Source organism: Labeo rohita, chromosome 7 (genome assembly GCF_022985175.1).
Source record: "Labeo rohita strain BAU-BD-2019 chromosome 7, IGBB_LRoh.1.0, whole genome shotgun sequence".
NCBI lineage: Eukaryota > Metazoa > Chordata > Actinopteri > Cypriniformes > Cyprinidae > Labeo > Labeo rohita.
This window is the reverse complement of record NC_066875.1, coordinates 18,291,331-18,306,128: the sequence shown is the minus strand read 5'-3', so window position 1 is coordinate 18,306,128 and position 14,798 is coordinate 18,291,331. Positions and strand designations below refer to the sequence as shown.

Here is a 14,798-nt window from a genome sequence, read left to right as displayed (position 1 = left end):
AATTAATCAAGCTGCTTGTTGTAATTTCAAACGATCCGGTTTAGTCTGTTGCATCCATAATTAATAAAAACGTCTGCAACAAACAATACTAACTGATGACTTGGCTAAAATGATTTTAAACGCTTTAATAGAAGTACATTTATTTTGGTATTTTTTTTTTTACATTTGTGTTTTTCATTTAAATCAGTGAACTGATTCATTAAAAAAAAGATCCGATTCAAAAGAACAGTTCGTTCACGAATCGAATATCGCTAGGCTTGTTTCACTACGGACATTTTAGCCTCACGGACACAAAACGACAGTATTCATATAAGCAACATAGATGTAACGTAACATTACCCTTTTTTTTAATATATACGTGACTTGTATGTTCTAGGTTATTTATTAACAATACAGTCCGAACTGTTTATACAAATAAATGTAAAAAAATATCCGACTGTCATTCTCTCATTCTGCTTTAAAGTAACTATGAGTTCCTCGTCGACTGCAGTGCTGCTGGAAACGGTCAATTTTGCTGCAGAAAAACATCGTAATCAGCGCCGTAAAGATCCTGATGCCACACCTTACATCAATCACCCTATAGGTACTAGAGCACTTCACTACAAAAACGGTTTACGAATCATAATCCGACAGATTTCAGGAAATAAAGCTGCTTTTCTTGTCTTTCCAGGGGTGGCAAGGATTTTAAGTCATGAGGGTGGAATCACAGATATTGAGGTTTTACAAGTGAGTCAGAGATACACTAACGTTACCAGTCAAAAGTTTTTGAACAGTAAGATTTTTTTTTTTTTTTTTAAAGAAATCTCTTTTGCTCACCAAGTCTACATTTACTTGATCCAAAGAACAGCAAAAAGAGTCAATAATTTGAAATATTTGTACTATTTAAGATTGATTTAAAAAGCTGATTTTTTTAGCATCATTACTTCAGTCACATGATTCTTCAGAAATCATTCTAATATTCTGATTTGCTGCTCAAAAAAAACATTTCTTATTATTATTATATTGAAAACAGCTGAGTAGATTTTTTCAGGTTTCTTTGATGAATAGAAAGTTCAGAAGAACAGTATTTATCTGAAATAGAAATCTTTTGTAATATTATAAATGTCTTTATCATCACTTTTGATCAATTTAAACCATCCTTGCTACATGAAAGTATTAATTTCCATAATTTCTTTCCTCCAAAAAATTAATAAAAAAATTATACTGACTCCAAGCTTTTGAATGGTATAGTGTGTAATGTTACAAAAGTTTTTATTTCAGATAAATGCTGATCTTTGGATCTTTCTATTCATCAAAGAATCCTGAAAAAAATGACTTAACTGTTATAAATATTGATATTCATTATAATAATAATAAATGTTTCTTGAACAGCAAATCAGCTTATTCGAATGATTTCTGATGGATCATGTGACGCTGAAGACTGGAGTAATGATGCTGAAAATTTAGCTTTGAAATCACAGGAATAAATTACATTTTAAAATATATTCAAATAGAAAGCAGTTATTTTAAATAGTACAAATATTTCACAATATTGCTGCTTTTGCTGTATTTTGGATCAAATAAATGTAGGCTTGGTAAGCAGAAGAGACTTTTTTAAAAATACTAAATCTTTTGATTAAAGTGTATGTTTGTGTGTTTGTACTTTAAAGAAAACGTCAGTTTTAAATATCAAATATTTGATATTTGAAAATATAGTACATTATCTAAAAAAGCCTAATTCATGAGCTGTGCATTAGTTTATTACAGAGCCTAATGTAATTTCTCAGATGCATTTATGTGACTGAACTGTATGCTCTTGTGATACAGGCTGCATTGCTTCATGACACAGTAGAGGACACTGACACAACCTTTGAAGAGCTGGAGTCTATGTTTGGAGCAACAGTGGCAAGAATTGTCCAGGAGGTTACAGATGACAAATCGTTGCCAAAAGAGGAGAGAAAACGCCTGCAAGTGGAGCACGCACCACACCGCAGCCATCAGGCCAAGCTAGTTAAACTAGCAGACAAATTGTATAATTTGCGAGACCTCAATCGTTGCACTCCCAAAGGTCAGATATGAAAACTGCCCTGATAGCACAGGTGCATCTCGGAGACGTCTTTTTGACATCTGCATGACTTATTTTTAGAGTGTTTGCTCATCTGCAGTACGTTAATAGGACGTTTCCAATCAGATGTCAAATAGACGTCTACTAGATGTCTTTATTAAGATGTTTATGATTTAGAATGTATGTAAAACTGACATCTTACAGACATCTGTCAGATGTTTGTACACAGCAGATGCTTACCAGATCAAGTGATCTTTAACAGACATCTTGCAGACATGTGCTGTCTGGGTGCTGCTCAGGAGATTTGTGTGAACATGAATACATTTCCAGTCTGTAATGATACTGTTTAAGCTATCTTGCTATCTTGCATCTATGTTGGCAGGTTGGACACCAGAACGGGTTCAAGAATACTTTATATGGGCATCTCGGGTGGTAAAAGGGCTCCGTGGCACCAATGCGGCACTTGAGGAGAAACTGCAGCAGCTCTTTTTGGAGAGAGGAGTGCAGTTATGATGATGTCACAAGCCACTGGCTACAAAGATGCTGCTTTTTTTTTTTTTTTGTAACTGATCACCATGGAATGTTCTTTACCCTTTGAGGTTCTTTCTACTGTGGAACTCATGAGGAGATGTTGAGGAAGATTTCCTCAACATTTCCTATTGTGTTCCACAGAACAACATCAGGGTGGGTGAATGATAACTGAATCTAAATTTTTTGATTCAGCATTAATATTAAGATTTTTAAATTAGATCATTCTATTTAATAATTTGAATAAGTATATAATCTGTGCACATACTGTATATGAAATGCAATTAAAGTTTTGTTAAATGTGACAAATGTCTTTGTGTATTAATATTCCTAAATGGATCAGTATGAATAATAAAAATATAAAAGATCCTGCTTTATTACCAAGATGTATCAAGTTGTAGCCATAGTTAGGAGTTTTAGTGAGTTAGATACAGTTACAGTTACAGTTATTGTTGCTACAGGAAAACTGAAAGAAACTGCAAGACTTGGTAACTTTGGAATAAACCACTACAGTGGTTAGTAAATGACAAAAAAGTCAAATGACAAAACCTCCTGAAAGCTTCTAACAGTGCTGGGGGAAAGCCTATATTAATTTAAACAAGAGAACAGCATAATTATTTATTCATAATTGTAGAAAATGTAGATGACGCTATTAATTTTTTGTTTGTACGTAAGCTAAAAAGTAAAATGACAAAACGACCCTGAGAGCAAACACTGAAGGAGATCGCATATTTATATATTTGAGTGAAAGGGAAACATAATTATCAATTTCTGGTTTTACTTGATTACTATTATTCAGCCGACAACTTATCACCAAAAGGCAAGGACAGGACAAAAATAATGCGTTCAATGATAGAAGTTAAATTAAAGGTAGGAACTGCTTAATAGGTCAGTGTTTTCGGGGACGATTTTTTTTGTGCGGGTTCCTACTGGCATACAATTTCCGGGACGTCCATGTTAGTGGATAAAGGACTGTAAACAGGGTTTTTACGGATATTTTCAGCGATTGTGTTTTTTCGTACTGTAAAGGGACCCGTGTGAACAGTCCAAAATGTCAGGACCAAACGCATTAAATGCCAAGCAGCCGCCGATCCAGTCGACGGCTGGAGCCGTGCCGATCCGTAATGAAAAAGGTATTTGTTTGAGAAAAACATCGTTAGCTTTGAATATTAGCATGTGTTGACATCATGATTCGTGCTAGTATGCAACATTATACAGTAATAAAAACATAGAAATAAAGTTCTTGTGTTTTTATTATTGTATAAAAAACAAAACAAATCACCTGAGGTTAAACTGATTCTGCCAGTTTTAGTGGGGGTTGTAGAAACAGACAAAATATGTAAATATGTTTGGGTGTTTATTATATATTTAAGGTGTTACACAGTCTGACAGTCTTTTAAACCTACTTATGTTTAATAAATGATATGAAATGCAGTTAATTTTATTAAATTGACAAATCTTGTGTTTTATTATTATTATTAAATGGGTTAATATGAACAATAAATATATAAAGGTACTGCTTCTTTTTAAGATACTGGGTTTTTAAGGTAACCACAGTTTAGTTTCCTACACAGTTACTGTTACATAGTCACAGCTAGTGCTTTTACAGTAAAACTGCACACTATAATACTTGGTACTTTTAAAATAAACCACCGCAGTGATTATTAAATGACCAAAAAAAGTGCTGGGGGAAAGCCTACATTAATTTCAGCAAGAGAAGAGCATAATTATTCATTCTTAATTTTAGAAAATGTAGAAAACAAAATGTATAAAACGTAGCAACTGATTTTTCGATTGTTTCACACCTTATAATACTATAATTTGTTTTGTTTTTATCTAACTTCAGGTGAAATTTCTATGGAGAAGGTGAAGGTGAAGCGCTATGTGTCGGGTAAGCGTCCAGACTATGCCCCAATGGAGTCCTCAGATGAAGAAGAGGAGGATTTCCAGTTTGTTAAGAAGGGTAAAGAGGCTGAACCAGAGATGGAAATTGAAGAGGAGGAAAAATCCGATCCTCGTCTTCGACGTCTCATGAATCGAGTGACCGAAGATGTTGAAGAAAGGTACAGCTTATCCATCTGCGCAATACTATATATTTATACAAATATATTACTGTTGTACAAGGGATCTGTTGGTGTTACTGTTGTGTCCTTCACAGGCTTGCGAGACACAGGCAGATAGCAGAGCCAGAGCTGATCGCTCAAAGCAGTGAGGACTCGGATGAAGGAACGTGGCATCCTGAGCGAGAGGAGAGCAGCGAAGATGAAGAAGAGGAGGAAGTCGATGATGAAGTGAGTCACTTGAACAAAACATTTAGGGAAAGCAAAGACGTAAGAGTTTACACGTAAGTGGTTTTATGTCTTCTGCATAGGAAATTGAAAGGAGAAGAGCAATGATGCGTCAACGTGCACAAGAAAGGAAGAATGAGGAAATGGAGATCATGGAGGTGGAGGAGGAGGGGAAGTCTGGTGATGAATCTGAATCGGAGTCAGAGTATGAGGAATACACAGACAGCGAGGATGAAACTGAGCCTCGGTTAAAACCCGTGTTTATCCGCAAGTAAGTTTCTTAAACATAAATGAACCTTAAAGGAATAGTTCACCCAAAAACTTTTGGGGGTGGAAACTTTTGAACAGGATGAAGATGTCTACATGTTTCCCGGAAGACAAATTAAGTACAATTTACCTTGATCTTCAAATTCAAAAAGTTTTCACCCCCTGGCTCTTAATGCATCATCTTTCCTTCTGGAGCATCAGTGAATGTTTGAACCTTTTTTAATAGTTGTGTTTGAGTCCCTCAGTTGTCCTCAGTGTGAAAAGATGGATCTCAAAATCACACAGTCACTGCTGGAAAGGGTTAAAATATGCAAAAGATGCTGGAAAACTGACTAATCTGCAGTACCTGGAGGATTTTTCTAAAGAACAGTGCTCAGTTCAACTGTTCAGAACAAACAAGGGACTCATGAACAACCATCACAAAAAAAACAGTTGTAGATCATCAAGGTTACCACACACCCTGTTAAGAAACAAGGATTCCCAAACTTTTAAGGGGGTTATTTTAATAATTTCAGCTATTTTTTTTTTTTGGTCCTGTGGACTATATGTAAACATCTTTTATGTCAAATATCTTACCCCAGACAGTACTAAATAAAAAATTACATGGATTTTGTAGGATCTCTCTTATTTTATTAAAATTATTCCCATTTTCACACATTCTACAAGGGGTTCTCAGACTTTCACGTCACTGTAAATAATACTAAAATAACACTAATGAACACTGAGAGCTCTATAATTTCTCATCAATATGTCTTCTCAGGAAGGACAGAGTGACAGTTGCAGAACGAGAAGCAGAAGAGCAGAAACAGAAAGAGCTGGAAATCGAGGCTAAAAAACAAGCTGAAGAGAGGCGCCGCTACACACTGAAGATCGTAGAGGAGGAGGCCAAGAAAGAGTATGAGGAGAACAAACGTACTCTGGCTGCTCTTGATGCTTTGGACACCGATGGAGAAAATGAGGAGGAGGAGTATGAGGCCTGGAAAGTGCGAGAACTGAAGCGTATTAAGAGGGACAGAGAAGCCAGAGAAGCGTGAGTACTCAACATCATTTTTGCAAAAAGTGTTTTCACATTAATAACAAATGCTAATCCCACATGGCATTTTTTTAAATGACAGAATAGAGAAAGAGAAAGCAGACATCGAGAGGTTTCGCACTCTTACCGAGGAAGAGCGTAGAGCAGAACTGCGGACGAATGGAAAAGTCATCACCAACAAAGCAACAAAGGGCAAATACAAGTTTTTGCAGAAGTACTATCACAGAGGAGCTTTCTTCATGGTGAGTAACGAGTAGTGTTGGGGATATGTATATGTAATTAAGTTAAGTTACTTATGAAAATGTTAACATTTTTAAAGGGGCTTACATCTGAATATTTTCACACACATACAGATTTGACTGCTCTAAAATATGAGACCAATTTTTCAGGAGTTTAAGACACAGTTATATGATAACTTCAGTTTCCTATTTGGGTTTATATACATATGCTTGCATTTTTTTAAGATGTTTTTTTCCAAGGCATTGTTAGATGCCAGTGTTTCCTGTCATAGCTACGCAAAGATTTGATTTCAAAAACAGTATCATATCTATTAGCTTATATATTATGATTTTAAATCTATGTTTAACCTGAGAATGATCTCAAAGTTAAAAAATGTTCTGATGGCTGTGCTTTAAAATGAAATTATTATAATCATAATTCAAGTGAGAAAGGATTTTGAAAGTTTGGCAGTAGTCAGTGTAAAATACTACTGTAATGTTTGAAAATTATTACCAATTGGAAATTTAAAAAAGTAACCAAAAAGTAATCAGTTACATTAATAAAGTAATTGAAATAGTTTATTGCATTGTAAATAGGGTAACTTGAAATATGTAACCCATTACATTTCCAAAGTAAGCTTCCCAACACTGGTAATGAGTAGATCATCATTATCTGATCATAATCTATTCTCGTTATATAATATACATTTCATTTTTTTCTGCAGGATGAAGAGCAAGATGTCTTCAGGAGAGACTTCAGTGCTCCAACACTTGAGGACCATTTCAACAAAACAATTTTACCCAAAGTCATGCAGGTCAGTGAATTCATCATATTGGTCTCAACATCTATACCATTTTCTAGCTGAGTTGTAGTTTAATTATTTAAATCAGTTTATTTTTGGTGTTGTTGGATTTGTTTTTTAAAGTTAGCAATGTTATACTTAAAATTGCCTTTTGAGATTAAAATCGTATTTGATTGCTCAGAGTCGCAATGAAACAGAATTTGTGACAGATCTTTTCTTCTGTATTATGATGTCTGTCTGCATATATCAGATTATCAAAAAGATAATTTAGAATGGGAACATGGTTCAATCCATGGGTTGTTGATTGGATGGAAGCAGATTGCATATAAACCGCTAGAGAGAAATCTGTAATTTTACTGGAATATCAAGTTGTTTTGATTAAAAAGGTCAAAAACTTGAGAAATAAAATGTATATGGACAATTTGTTCACAGTAACTTAAGAATAGATCAGTTTTCATTGAATGATGTCTCACTGATTTTTAGCTTTTCTTTTAAATCATGGCAATGAATGAAAGAAGTTACTTCCAAAATAAAAATTTACTGATCATTTACACACCCCAGTGTCATCCAAGATGTTCATGTCTTTTTTTCAACTGTGAAGAAATTGTGTTTTGAGTTAAGCATTTCAGGGTTTTTCTCCATATAATGGACTGATATGGTGCCCGATTTTGAACTTCCAAAATGCAGTTTACATGCTGCTTCAAACGATCCCAGCTGAGGAAGAAGGGTCTTATCTAGCGAAATGATTGGTTATTTTTATAAAAATGATACAATTCATTTACTTTTTAATCTCAAACCCTCATCTTGTTCTGCTCTCCCTGAACTCTATTGACTCAAGACAGTTAGGATATGTCGAAAAACTCCAATCGTATTTTCTCTCTCAACTTCAAAAATCATTTCAAAATCATCCTACATCACTGCAGAAGTACCGACCCAGTCTTTGCAAAGTGAACATGCAAAGAAGATTAAAGACCTTCAATAAAAAAGGTAAAACAGTGATATAGGACGATTTTAAAGTTGAGGGAGCAAATGAGAATTTTTCGACATGAACCAGAAAAAACAGTTCAGGCAGACTGACGAGACGAGTGTTTGAGATTAAAAAGTATATAAACTGTATTATTTTTATTAAAATAACCATTCAATTCACTAGATAAAATCCATCTTCCTCAGCTATGATCGTTTACAACCGCATTTGGGATCGTTTGAAGCTCAATTTAAACTGCATTTTGGAAGTTCCAAAACAGGGCACCATACCAGTCCATTATGCTGAGAAAAATCCTGAAATGTTTCCCTCAAAAAACATAATTTCTTTATGGCTGAAGAAAGAAAGACATGAACATCTTGGATGACAAGGAGTGAGTACATTGTCAATTTTTGTTCTGGAAGTGGACTTCTCCTTTAACAGGGGACCTCCCTCAAAATGCAATTGGACTACTGTTGGACTCGTTTTGAGTAGCAGTTGGGTGGGTTTTGTTGTGGAAACCTGGCAACGCTGCTAAACACCTTGATTAGGTTGTTCAGGAGCCTTTGATTCAGATTGGAGCTGAATTCTGCAGGAAAGTGGACCTCAAGGGCAAGAGCTGAGAAACCCCATTCTAGCAGATCTACTGTCACTTTATGGTGTAATTTTAGTAGTCGTTCTTCTATGTGTACCACTAATTAGTGACTAATTATTCTATGTACTCTGTAGGTCAAAAACTTTGGACGTTCTGGACGTACGAAATACACGCATCTGGTGGATCAGGACACCACTTCATTTGATTCAGCCTGGGCTCAGGAGAGCGCTCAGAACAGCAAGTTCTTCAAACAGAAGGCAGGGGGCGTGAGAGACGTGTTTGATCGGCCAACAGTGAACAAGAGGAAGACATAATCCTGTTATTTATACTAGAAGAGCAAATTCAGCTCAAACAAGGACAATTTTTAAACTTCCTTTCCCTCAATCACCCTTGTTTTACTAGTTTTGGAGAAACCTTGTAACAAAGACGTCAAATCTTTATTGCATTTGAATTGTATACATCTACACAACCATTTCATTGTGTGTACAGAATTTTTGAGGCTTTAGTTTCACTGTTTCTAATGGGAAAAAAATTACTTTTTGTTTTATGGCAATAAATTACAATGACACTGATCACATTGGTTCATCTGAAATGTGTTACTAAAAAGAAGGTTGGAAGTTCAAATGTAAAGAGGTAAGTTGTACTGGTAAAGAATCTTTAAAAAAAAAAGTTCCTTTATTAAAGAATAAGTACAGTGTGAAAAGGAAAGGGCCATCACAAGCATGAAAAAGGCAGTCCAATGTGTCCATACATCTCAAAGCAGTCAAATCCACTCAGTTGGTCAGTGCAATCAACGCCTCCACAACATTGCCCATGTGTTCTCTCAGACTGCGCTCCGCCACTGCTCGCGGGATCTCCATCTCTCCCATCTGTGAGATAGATGTTGGCATATTCATTAGGTCTCATGTCAAACTACACACATTTATGAATGTAGCATGAAAATACACTTTTATACTTACAATGAGCTCCACATCTTCCTTCTTTATTGTTACTTTGGCCAGTTCTTTTTCTCTGTGGAAGTGAAAGAAATGAGTATTCCCATGATGATCATTCATTAGTATATCATTCATCATAATATAGTTGATGATTGTAATCATAAAAAAAAATTATTCACCTTTCCTGTTTCGCCTTTTGTTCTCTGGATCTTCTGTCCCCAATCACGGACATGGCCTTCAAAGACACATATCAAAAACACAACATTAATTACGCATCATTTTACAATGAATTAAACATTCAAATAACAGCATTCATAGGTAAATGTGCTCTGAAATGACAGCATTCATAGGCAAATGTTCTCTGCTTAAGCGTCTCCTATACAGCTTGTGTAGCGACGTAACGTTAAATGAAAATATTAAGAGCTTAACCAATCTCACTTCTTATCAGTGCTCACTCATTTGGTAGCTAACTAGCTAAGCCGGCTGATTAGTTCACTGTTATAACATCGCACGATTAAAATGTTATGATGTCGTTTTAATATTGTGATTCTAGAGGTCGTGTCATAATTATACAAGTGTTAACACAGAAATCTAACGACACTGTTCACTCCTGCCGCACATGCACATGGTTACTCAGCTAACTTAGCCAAACTAGCTTCATTCGCTTCTGATACGTGTTTTAACTCACCGTTTCCAAATTCGAGCTGGATATTTCTTTTTCCTCTGCATAGTCGGTAACCTTTTCCAAATCAGCAGCTCCACTATCATGTTTTCGGGGTTTTTCTGTTGGTTTTCCCGTGCAGTTCTCCTCAGCCTCCAGGTCCAAATCCACATCTCCCTCAGCCGCCATGTTTGCTTCTTCACGCAGCCGGAACGCAAAACAGTGTTGAAAACACCCGGATTGAAATTCATGTAACGCGGTCACGTGTTAAAAAATAAATAAATAAAAATTTGACCATGGACCTGGATGTATGGTTTGTTAAGACAGTATATTTGGCCGAGATACAACTGTTTGAAAATCTGGAATCTGAGGGCGCAAAAAAATTAAATATTGAGAAAACAGCCTTTAACGTTGTCTAAATGAAGTTTTTAGCAATGCATATTATAATTACGGTAGAAAATTTGCTAAATATCTTCATGTAACATAATCTTTACTTAATATTCCAATGATTTTGGCATAAATAACGATTATTTTGACCCAAACTTGTTGGCATTGCTACAAATACAAGTGAGTCTCAAAAAATTAGAATATCATGAAAAAGTTTATTTTTTTTATTGTAACTTATTTTAAAAACTGAAACTTTAATATATTCTAGATTCATTGCATGTAAAGTAAAATATTTCTGTTTTTTGTTTTAATTTTGATAATTAGAGTTTACAGTTCATGAAAGTCAAAAATCCAGTATCTCAAAATATTAAAATATTTCCTAAGATCAATCAAAAAACGAACAGTGTTGGGGAGGAACTAGTTACATGTAACGGAATTCCGTAATTTAATTACAAAATAAATGTAATTGTAATTAGTTACAGTTACTGAGAAAAAAATGTGTGATTAAATTACAGTTACTTTTGAAAAATGTCAGTGATTACAAAGGGGATTACATCTGAATCTTTCCACACACCCACCCCCACTTACAGATTTAACTGACTTTTAAATTGCATTGACTGCTCTAAAATGAGACACCAATGTTTCAGGAGTTTAGGACACATGCTTATTCAATAACTGTTTTATTTCCTATTTGGGTTTATGCATAAACTTTATTTTTTAAGATTGTTTTTTCCAAGGCATTGTTAGATGCTAGTGTTTTCTGTCATAACTATGCAAACATTTGATTTCAAATCCATTATCATAGCTATTAAACTATTTCTTGTTATGATGTTATTTATGTTATGATCTTGTCGTGACATATATCACAACTGCGCTCACAGTGACCCGAGTTCGATTCCCGTCTCAAGGTCCTTTGCCGATCCCGCTCCCCTCTCTCCTCCCAGCTCTTTCCTGTCATCTCTATACTGTCCTATTTCAAAAAAAGGCATAAGAAGCCCAAAAATATAAGTTAAAAAAAAACAAACTAAAATGTCTAGTTTGAACTTGCCATTTGCTAGCAACTGATTTCTTCATGGAAGCTTTGCGTTCAAATATTTCAAGTCAGATCAGTGTTTCGTGTCTATTTATTTTGACATGAAACATCTAAATAATCTATCAAGCAGCTGTGTAATTAGTGGGATAATGTACATTAAGCCAGTTGTTATCGCAAAATAAAGATGTATAGTATCCCTTACTTATTACAATCTTGGATTTTGAAAGTCTGACAGTAATCAGTGTTAAGTGCTACTGTAAGGTTAACTCTGGCTGGTTTAAACATTTCGAAATGATTAACAGTTGAAAATTTTAGACATTTAGAAAAGTAATCACAAAGTAATTAAAAGTAATAAGTTAGATTACTTTTAATAAAGTAATTGAAAAGTTACACTACTTATTACATTTTAAATCAAGTAACTTGTAATCTGTAACCTATTACATTTCCAAAGTAACCTTCGCAACACTGAAAACGAATTTGCAAAAAAGAAAAGTTCAAGTTTTTTAAAGTATGTTCATTTATGCACTCAATATAGGGTGACCACCTGGCAATAGATCTGTTGCGAGACATAGATGTGATTTTGCGGGACAATGTGACACACGTGTGAGACAAAGCAAAGCGGGACAGGTGGTAACCCTAACTCAGTACTTGGTCGGCAGCACATTACAGCAAATGACTTGCTACTAGCACAAATTACAGCATCAGTGAGGTGTGGCATGGAAGTGATCATCCTGTGGCACTGCTGAGGCACTATTGAGCCTTCAGATTTTCTGTATATTGTTGGATCGACTGTTACTCATTTTTCTCTTGAAAATATCCCATAGATTCTCAGTGGGGTTCAGGTCAGACATGTTGGCTGGCCAATAAAGCACAGTAATATTATGGTCAGCAAACCACTTGGAAGTAGTTTTTGCACTGTGGGCAGGTGCTAAAGTCCTGCTGAAGAAGGAAATCAGCATCTCCATAAAGCTTGTCAGAAGATGGAAGCATAAAGTGCTCCAAAATCTCCTAGTAGACGGCTGCGTTGACTTTGCACTTGATAAAACACAATGGACCAACACCAGCAGACATCATTACTGACTTCAGAAACTTCACACTGGACTTCAAGCAGCTTGGATTCTGTGCCTGTCCAGTCCTTCTCCAGACTCTGGGACCATGAAATGCAAAATTTACTTTTATCTGAAAAATGGACTTTGGACCACTGAGCAACAGTCCAGTTCTTTTTCTCCTTAGCCCAGGTAAGATGCTTCTGACATTGTTTCTGTTTCAGAAGTGGCTTGGTAGCCCTTTTCCTGAAGACGTCTGAGCATGGTGACTCTTGATGCACTTACTCCAGCTTCGTTCTACTCCTTGTGAAGCTCTCCCAAGTGTTTGAATCAGCTTTACTTGACAGTATTCTCAAGCTTGCGGTCACCCATGTTGCTTGTGCACTTTTTCCTACCCACTTTCTTCCTTCCAGTCAACTTTGCATTTAATATGCTTTGATACAGCACTCCCTAAACAGCCACCCCTTTCAGTAATGACCTTCTGTGACTTACTCTTTTTGTGGAGGGTGTCAGTGATTGTCTTCTGGACCATTGCCAAGTCAGCAGTCTTCCCCATTAGTGTGGTTTCAAAGAACAAGAGATACCCAGAATTTATACTGTAGGTATGGTCATTTAATGAAACTCTGAAATAAATAAAAATTTATTTCGAGCAGAAGTGCTAAATGTGCAAATAAATGTCTAAGAGCTTAAAACAAAGATTATTAATAAAAACTGTGAAACTAGAACTGTACTTAAAGTACTAACTCCCCTTCACAACATTGAGGCAGGAGTTAATCATGCCTACACAGCATCTCAATAATCTCATTTACAAGCTCTTTTCAGTCTTCCTTACTATAGCGTCAGCCATCTTAAATACACATTTTCCCGCTCTTACTAATTGGAACATACCATGCTTTTATAAAATAAACTCTTGTCTTACAATATCATGTATGCATGAGAAGTCAATTAGATAAATGCATTAATAACCATTAAAGGGGAATTCCATTTTCTAAACAACAGTTTACAGAAAATTAAAAAATTATTTGTAAATTGTTGTTTTGGAAGTGGACTTCTCCTTTAAAAAGCGGACGGATAAATCAAAACATCTGCACAAACATTTCCATGAAGTAGCTAAAATAAGCGCTTCGCTCTTAAATTTGCACTTTTTATTGCCATGCCCACTCAGCTAGATCAGGAAATACATACAGGCAAATTCCTGTAAATATTATAAAAATTATTAATTATTAAAAATTATAAGTAAAAAGTCCAATGATGGAAGACAACTTTAAGGTTTCTTCATCACCAGCATTAAAAGCAAAAAAAAAAAAAAAAAAGAAGAAAAAAAAACATAGGCAAAAGTACTGAGATTAGATGAGTCAAATATAAGGTCCAAGTACAGTTGAAATCAAAAGTTTACATACACCTTGCAGAATCTGCAAAATGTTAATTATTTTACCAAAATAAGAGGGATCATACAAAATGCATGTTATTTTTTAATTAGTACTGAGTTGAATAAGATATTTCACATAAAAAACATGTACATATAGTCCATGAGGCAAAGTTGAATTTATAAAAATGACCCTGTTCAAAGGTTTACATACACTTGAATCTTAATACTGTGTTGTTACCTGAATGATCCACAGCTGTGGTTTTTGTTTAATGATAGTTGTTTATGAGTCCCTTGTTTGTCCTGAACAGTTAAACTGCTGCTGTTCTTCAGAAAAATCCTTCAGGTCCCACAAATTCTTTAGTTTTTCAGCATTTTTGTGTATTTGAACCTTTTCCAACAATGACTGTATGATTTAGAGATCCATCTTTTCACACAATGGAACAACTGAAGGACTCATATGCAACTATTACAGAAGGTTCAAACACTCTCTGATGCTCCAGAAGGAAACACAATGAATTAAGAACTGGGGGGTGAAAACCTTTTGAATTTGAAGATCAGGGTAAATTTAACTTATTTTTCCTTCTGGGAAACAAGATGTTTCTGAAGCTTTTGAATTTTGGCGCACTTTTT

The 14,798-nt window shown here is 35.2% G+C and overlaps 3 protein-coding genes across 4 annotated transcripts; 2 read left to right on the top strand and 1 right to left on the bottom strand.

Moving 5' to 3' along the window:
* The first annotated feature begins 225 nt into the window (after window positions 1-225).
* On the top strand, window positions 226-2,875 carry hddc3 (HD domain containing 3). Of its 2 annotated transcripts, XM_051115219.1 has the most exons (5): window positions 226-324; window positions 464-583; window positions 671-726; window positions 1,807-2,047; window positions 2,427-2,875. In XM_051115219.1, exons 2-5 carry the CDS (start codon window positions 469-471, stop codon window positions 2,555-2,557), a joined length of 543 nt encoding a protein of 180 aa, XP_050971176.1. In that variant the 5' UTR covers window positions 226-324; window positions 464-468; the 3' UTR covers window positions 2,558-2,875. The 2 variants fall into 2 exon arrangements, with proteins under 2 accessions (XP_050971176.1, XP_050971175.1); XM_051115218.1 differs by having other exon boundaries at window positions 280-583.
* A 626-nt stretch (window positions 2,876-3,501) lies between these two features.
* Window positions 3,502-9,310, top strand: mfap1 (microfibril associated protein 1). Its single transcript, XM_051115214.1, has 8 exons — window positions 3,502-3,705; window positions 4,419-4,635; window positions 4,731-4,863; window positions 4,944-5,131; window positions 5,888-6,157; window positions 6,243-6,402; window positions 7,104-7,193; window positions 8,872-9,310. Exons 1-8 carry the CDS (start codon window positions 3,624-3,626, stop codon window positions 9,049-9,051), a joined length of 1,320 nt encoding a protein of 439 aa, XP_050971171.1. The 5' UTR covers window positions 3,502-3,623; the 3' UTR covers window positions 9,052-9,310.
* Window positions 9,137-10,561, bottom strand: hypk (huntingtin interacting protein K). Its single transcript, XM_051115221.1, has 4 exons — window positions 10,361-10,561; window positions 9,852-9,907; window positions 9,697-9,748; window positions 9,137-9,606 (listed from the first exon to the last, which is right to left on the bottom strand). Exons 1-4 carry the CDS (start codon window positions 10,520-10,522, stop codon window positions 9,511-9,513), a joined length of 366 nt encoding a protein of 121 aa, XP_050971178.1. The 5' UTR covers window positions 10,523-10,561; the 3' UTR covers window positions 9,137-9,510.
* Between the last annotated feature and the right edge of the window lie 4,237 nt (window positions 10,562-14,798).

Excerpts from the sequence above, each read along its gene's own strand:
- hddc3 (XM_051115219.1), top strand. The coding sequence starts at position 469 with ATGAGTTCCTCGTCGACTGCAGTGCTGCTGGAAACGGTCAATTTTGCT. Across the intron at positions 584-670 it reads TTACATCAATCACCCTATAG|GGGTGGCAAGGATTTTAAGT; the intron begins GTACTAGAGCAC and ends TTGTCTTTCCAG. Across the intron at positions 727-1,806 it reads CAGATATTGAGGTTTTACAA|GCTGCATTGCTTCATGACAC; the intron begins GTGAGTCAGAGA and ends CTTGTGATACAG.
- hypk (XM_051115221.1), bottom strand. The coding sequence starts at position 10,522 with ATGGCGGCTGAGGGAGATGTGGATTTGGACCTGGAGGCTGAGGAGAAC. Across the intron at positions 9,749-9,851 it reads CAAAAGGCGAAACAGGAAAG|AGAAAAAGAACTGGCCAAAG; the intron begins GTGAATAATTTT and ends TCACTTCCACAG. Across the intron at positions 9,607-9,696 it reads AGGAAGATGTGGAGCTCATT|ATGGGAGAGATGGAGATCCC; the intron begins GTAAGTATAAAA and ends TCTATCTCACAG.
- mfap1 (XM_051115214.1), top strand. The coding sequence starts at position 3,624 with ATGTCAGGACCAAACGCATTAAATGCCAAGCAGCCGCCGATCCAGTCG. Across the intron at positions 4,864-4,943 it reads AGGAGGAAGTCGATGATGAA|GAAATTGAAAGGAGAAGAGC; the intron begins GTGAGTCACTTG and ends TCTTCTGCATAG. Across the intron at positions 6,403-7,103 it reads ACAGAGGAGCTTTCTTCATG|GATGAAGAGCAAGATGTCTT; the intron begins GTGAGTAACGAG and ends TTTTTTCTGCAG.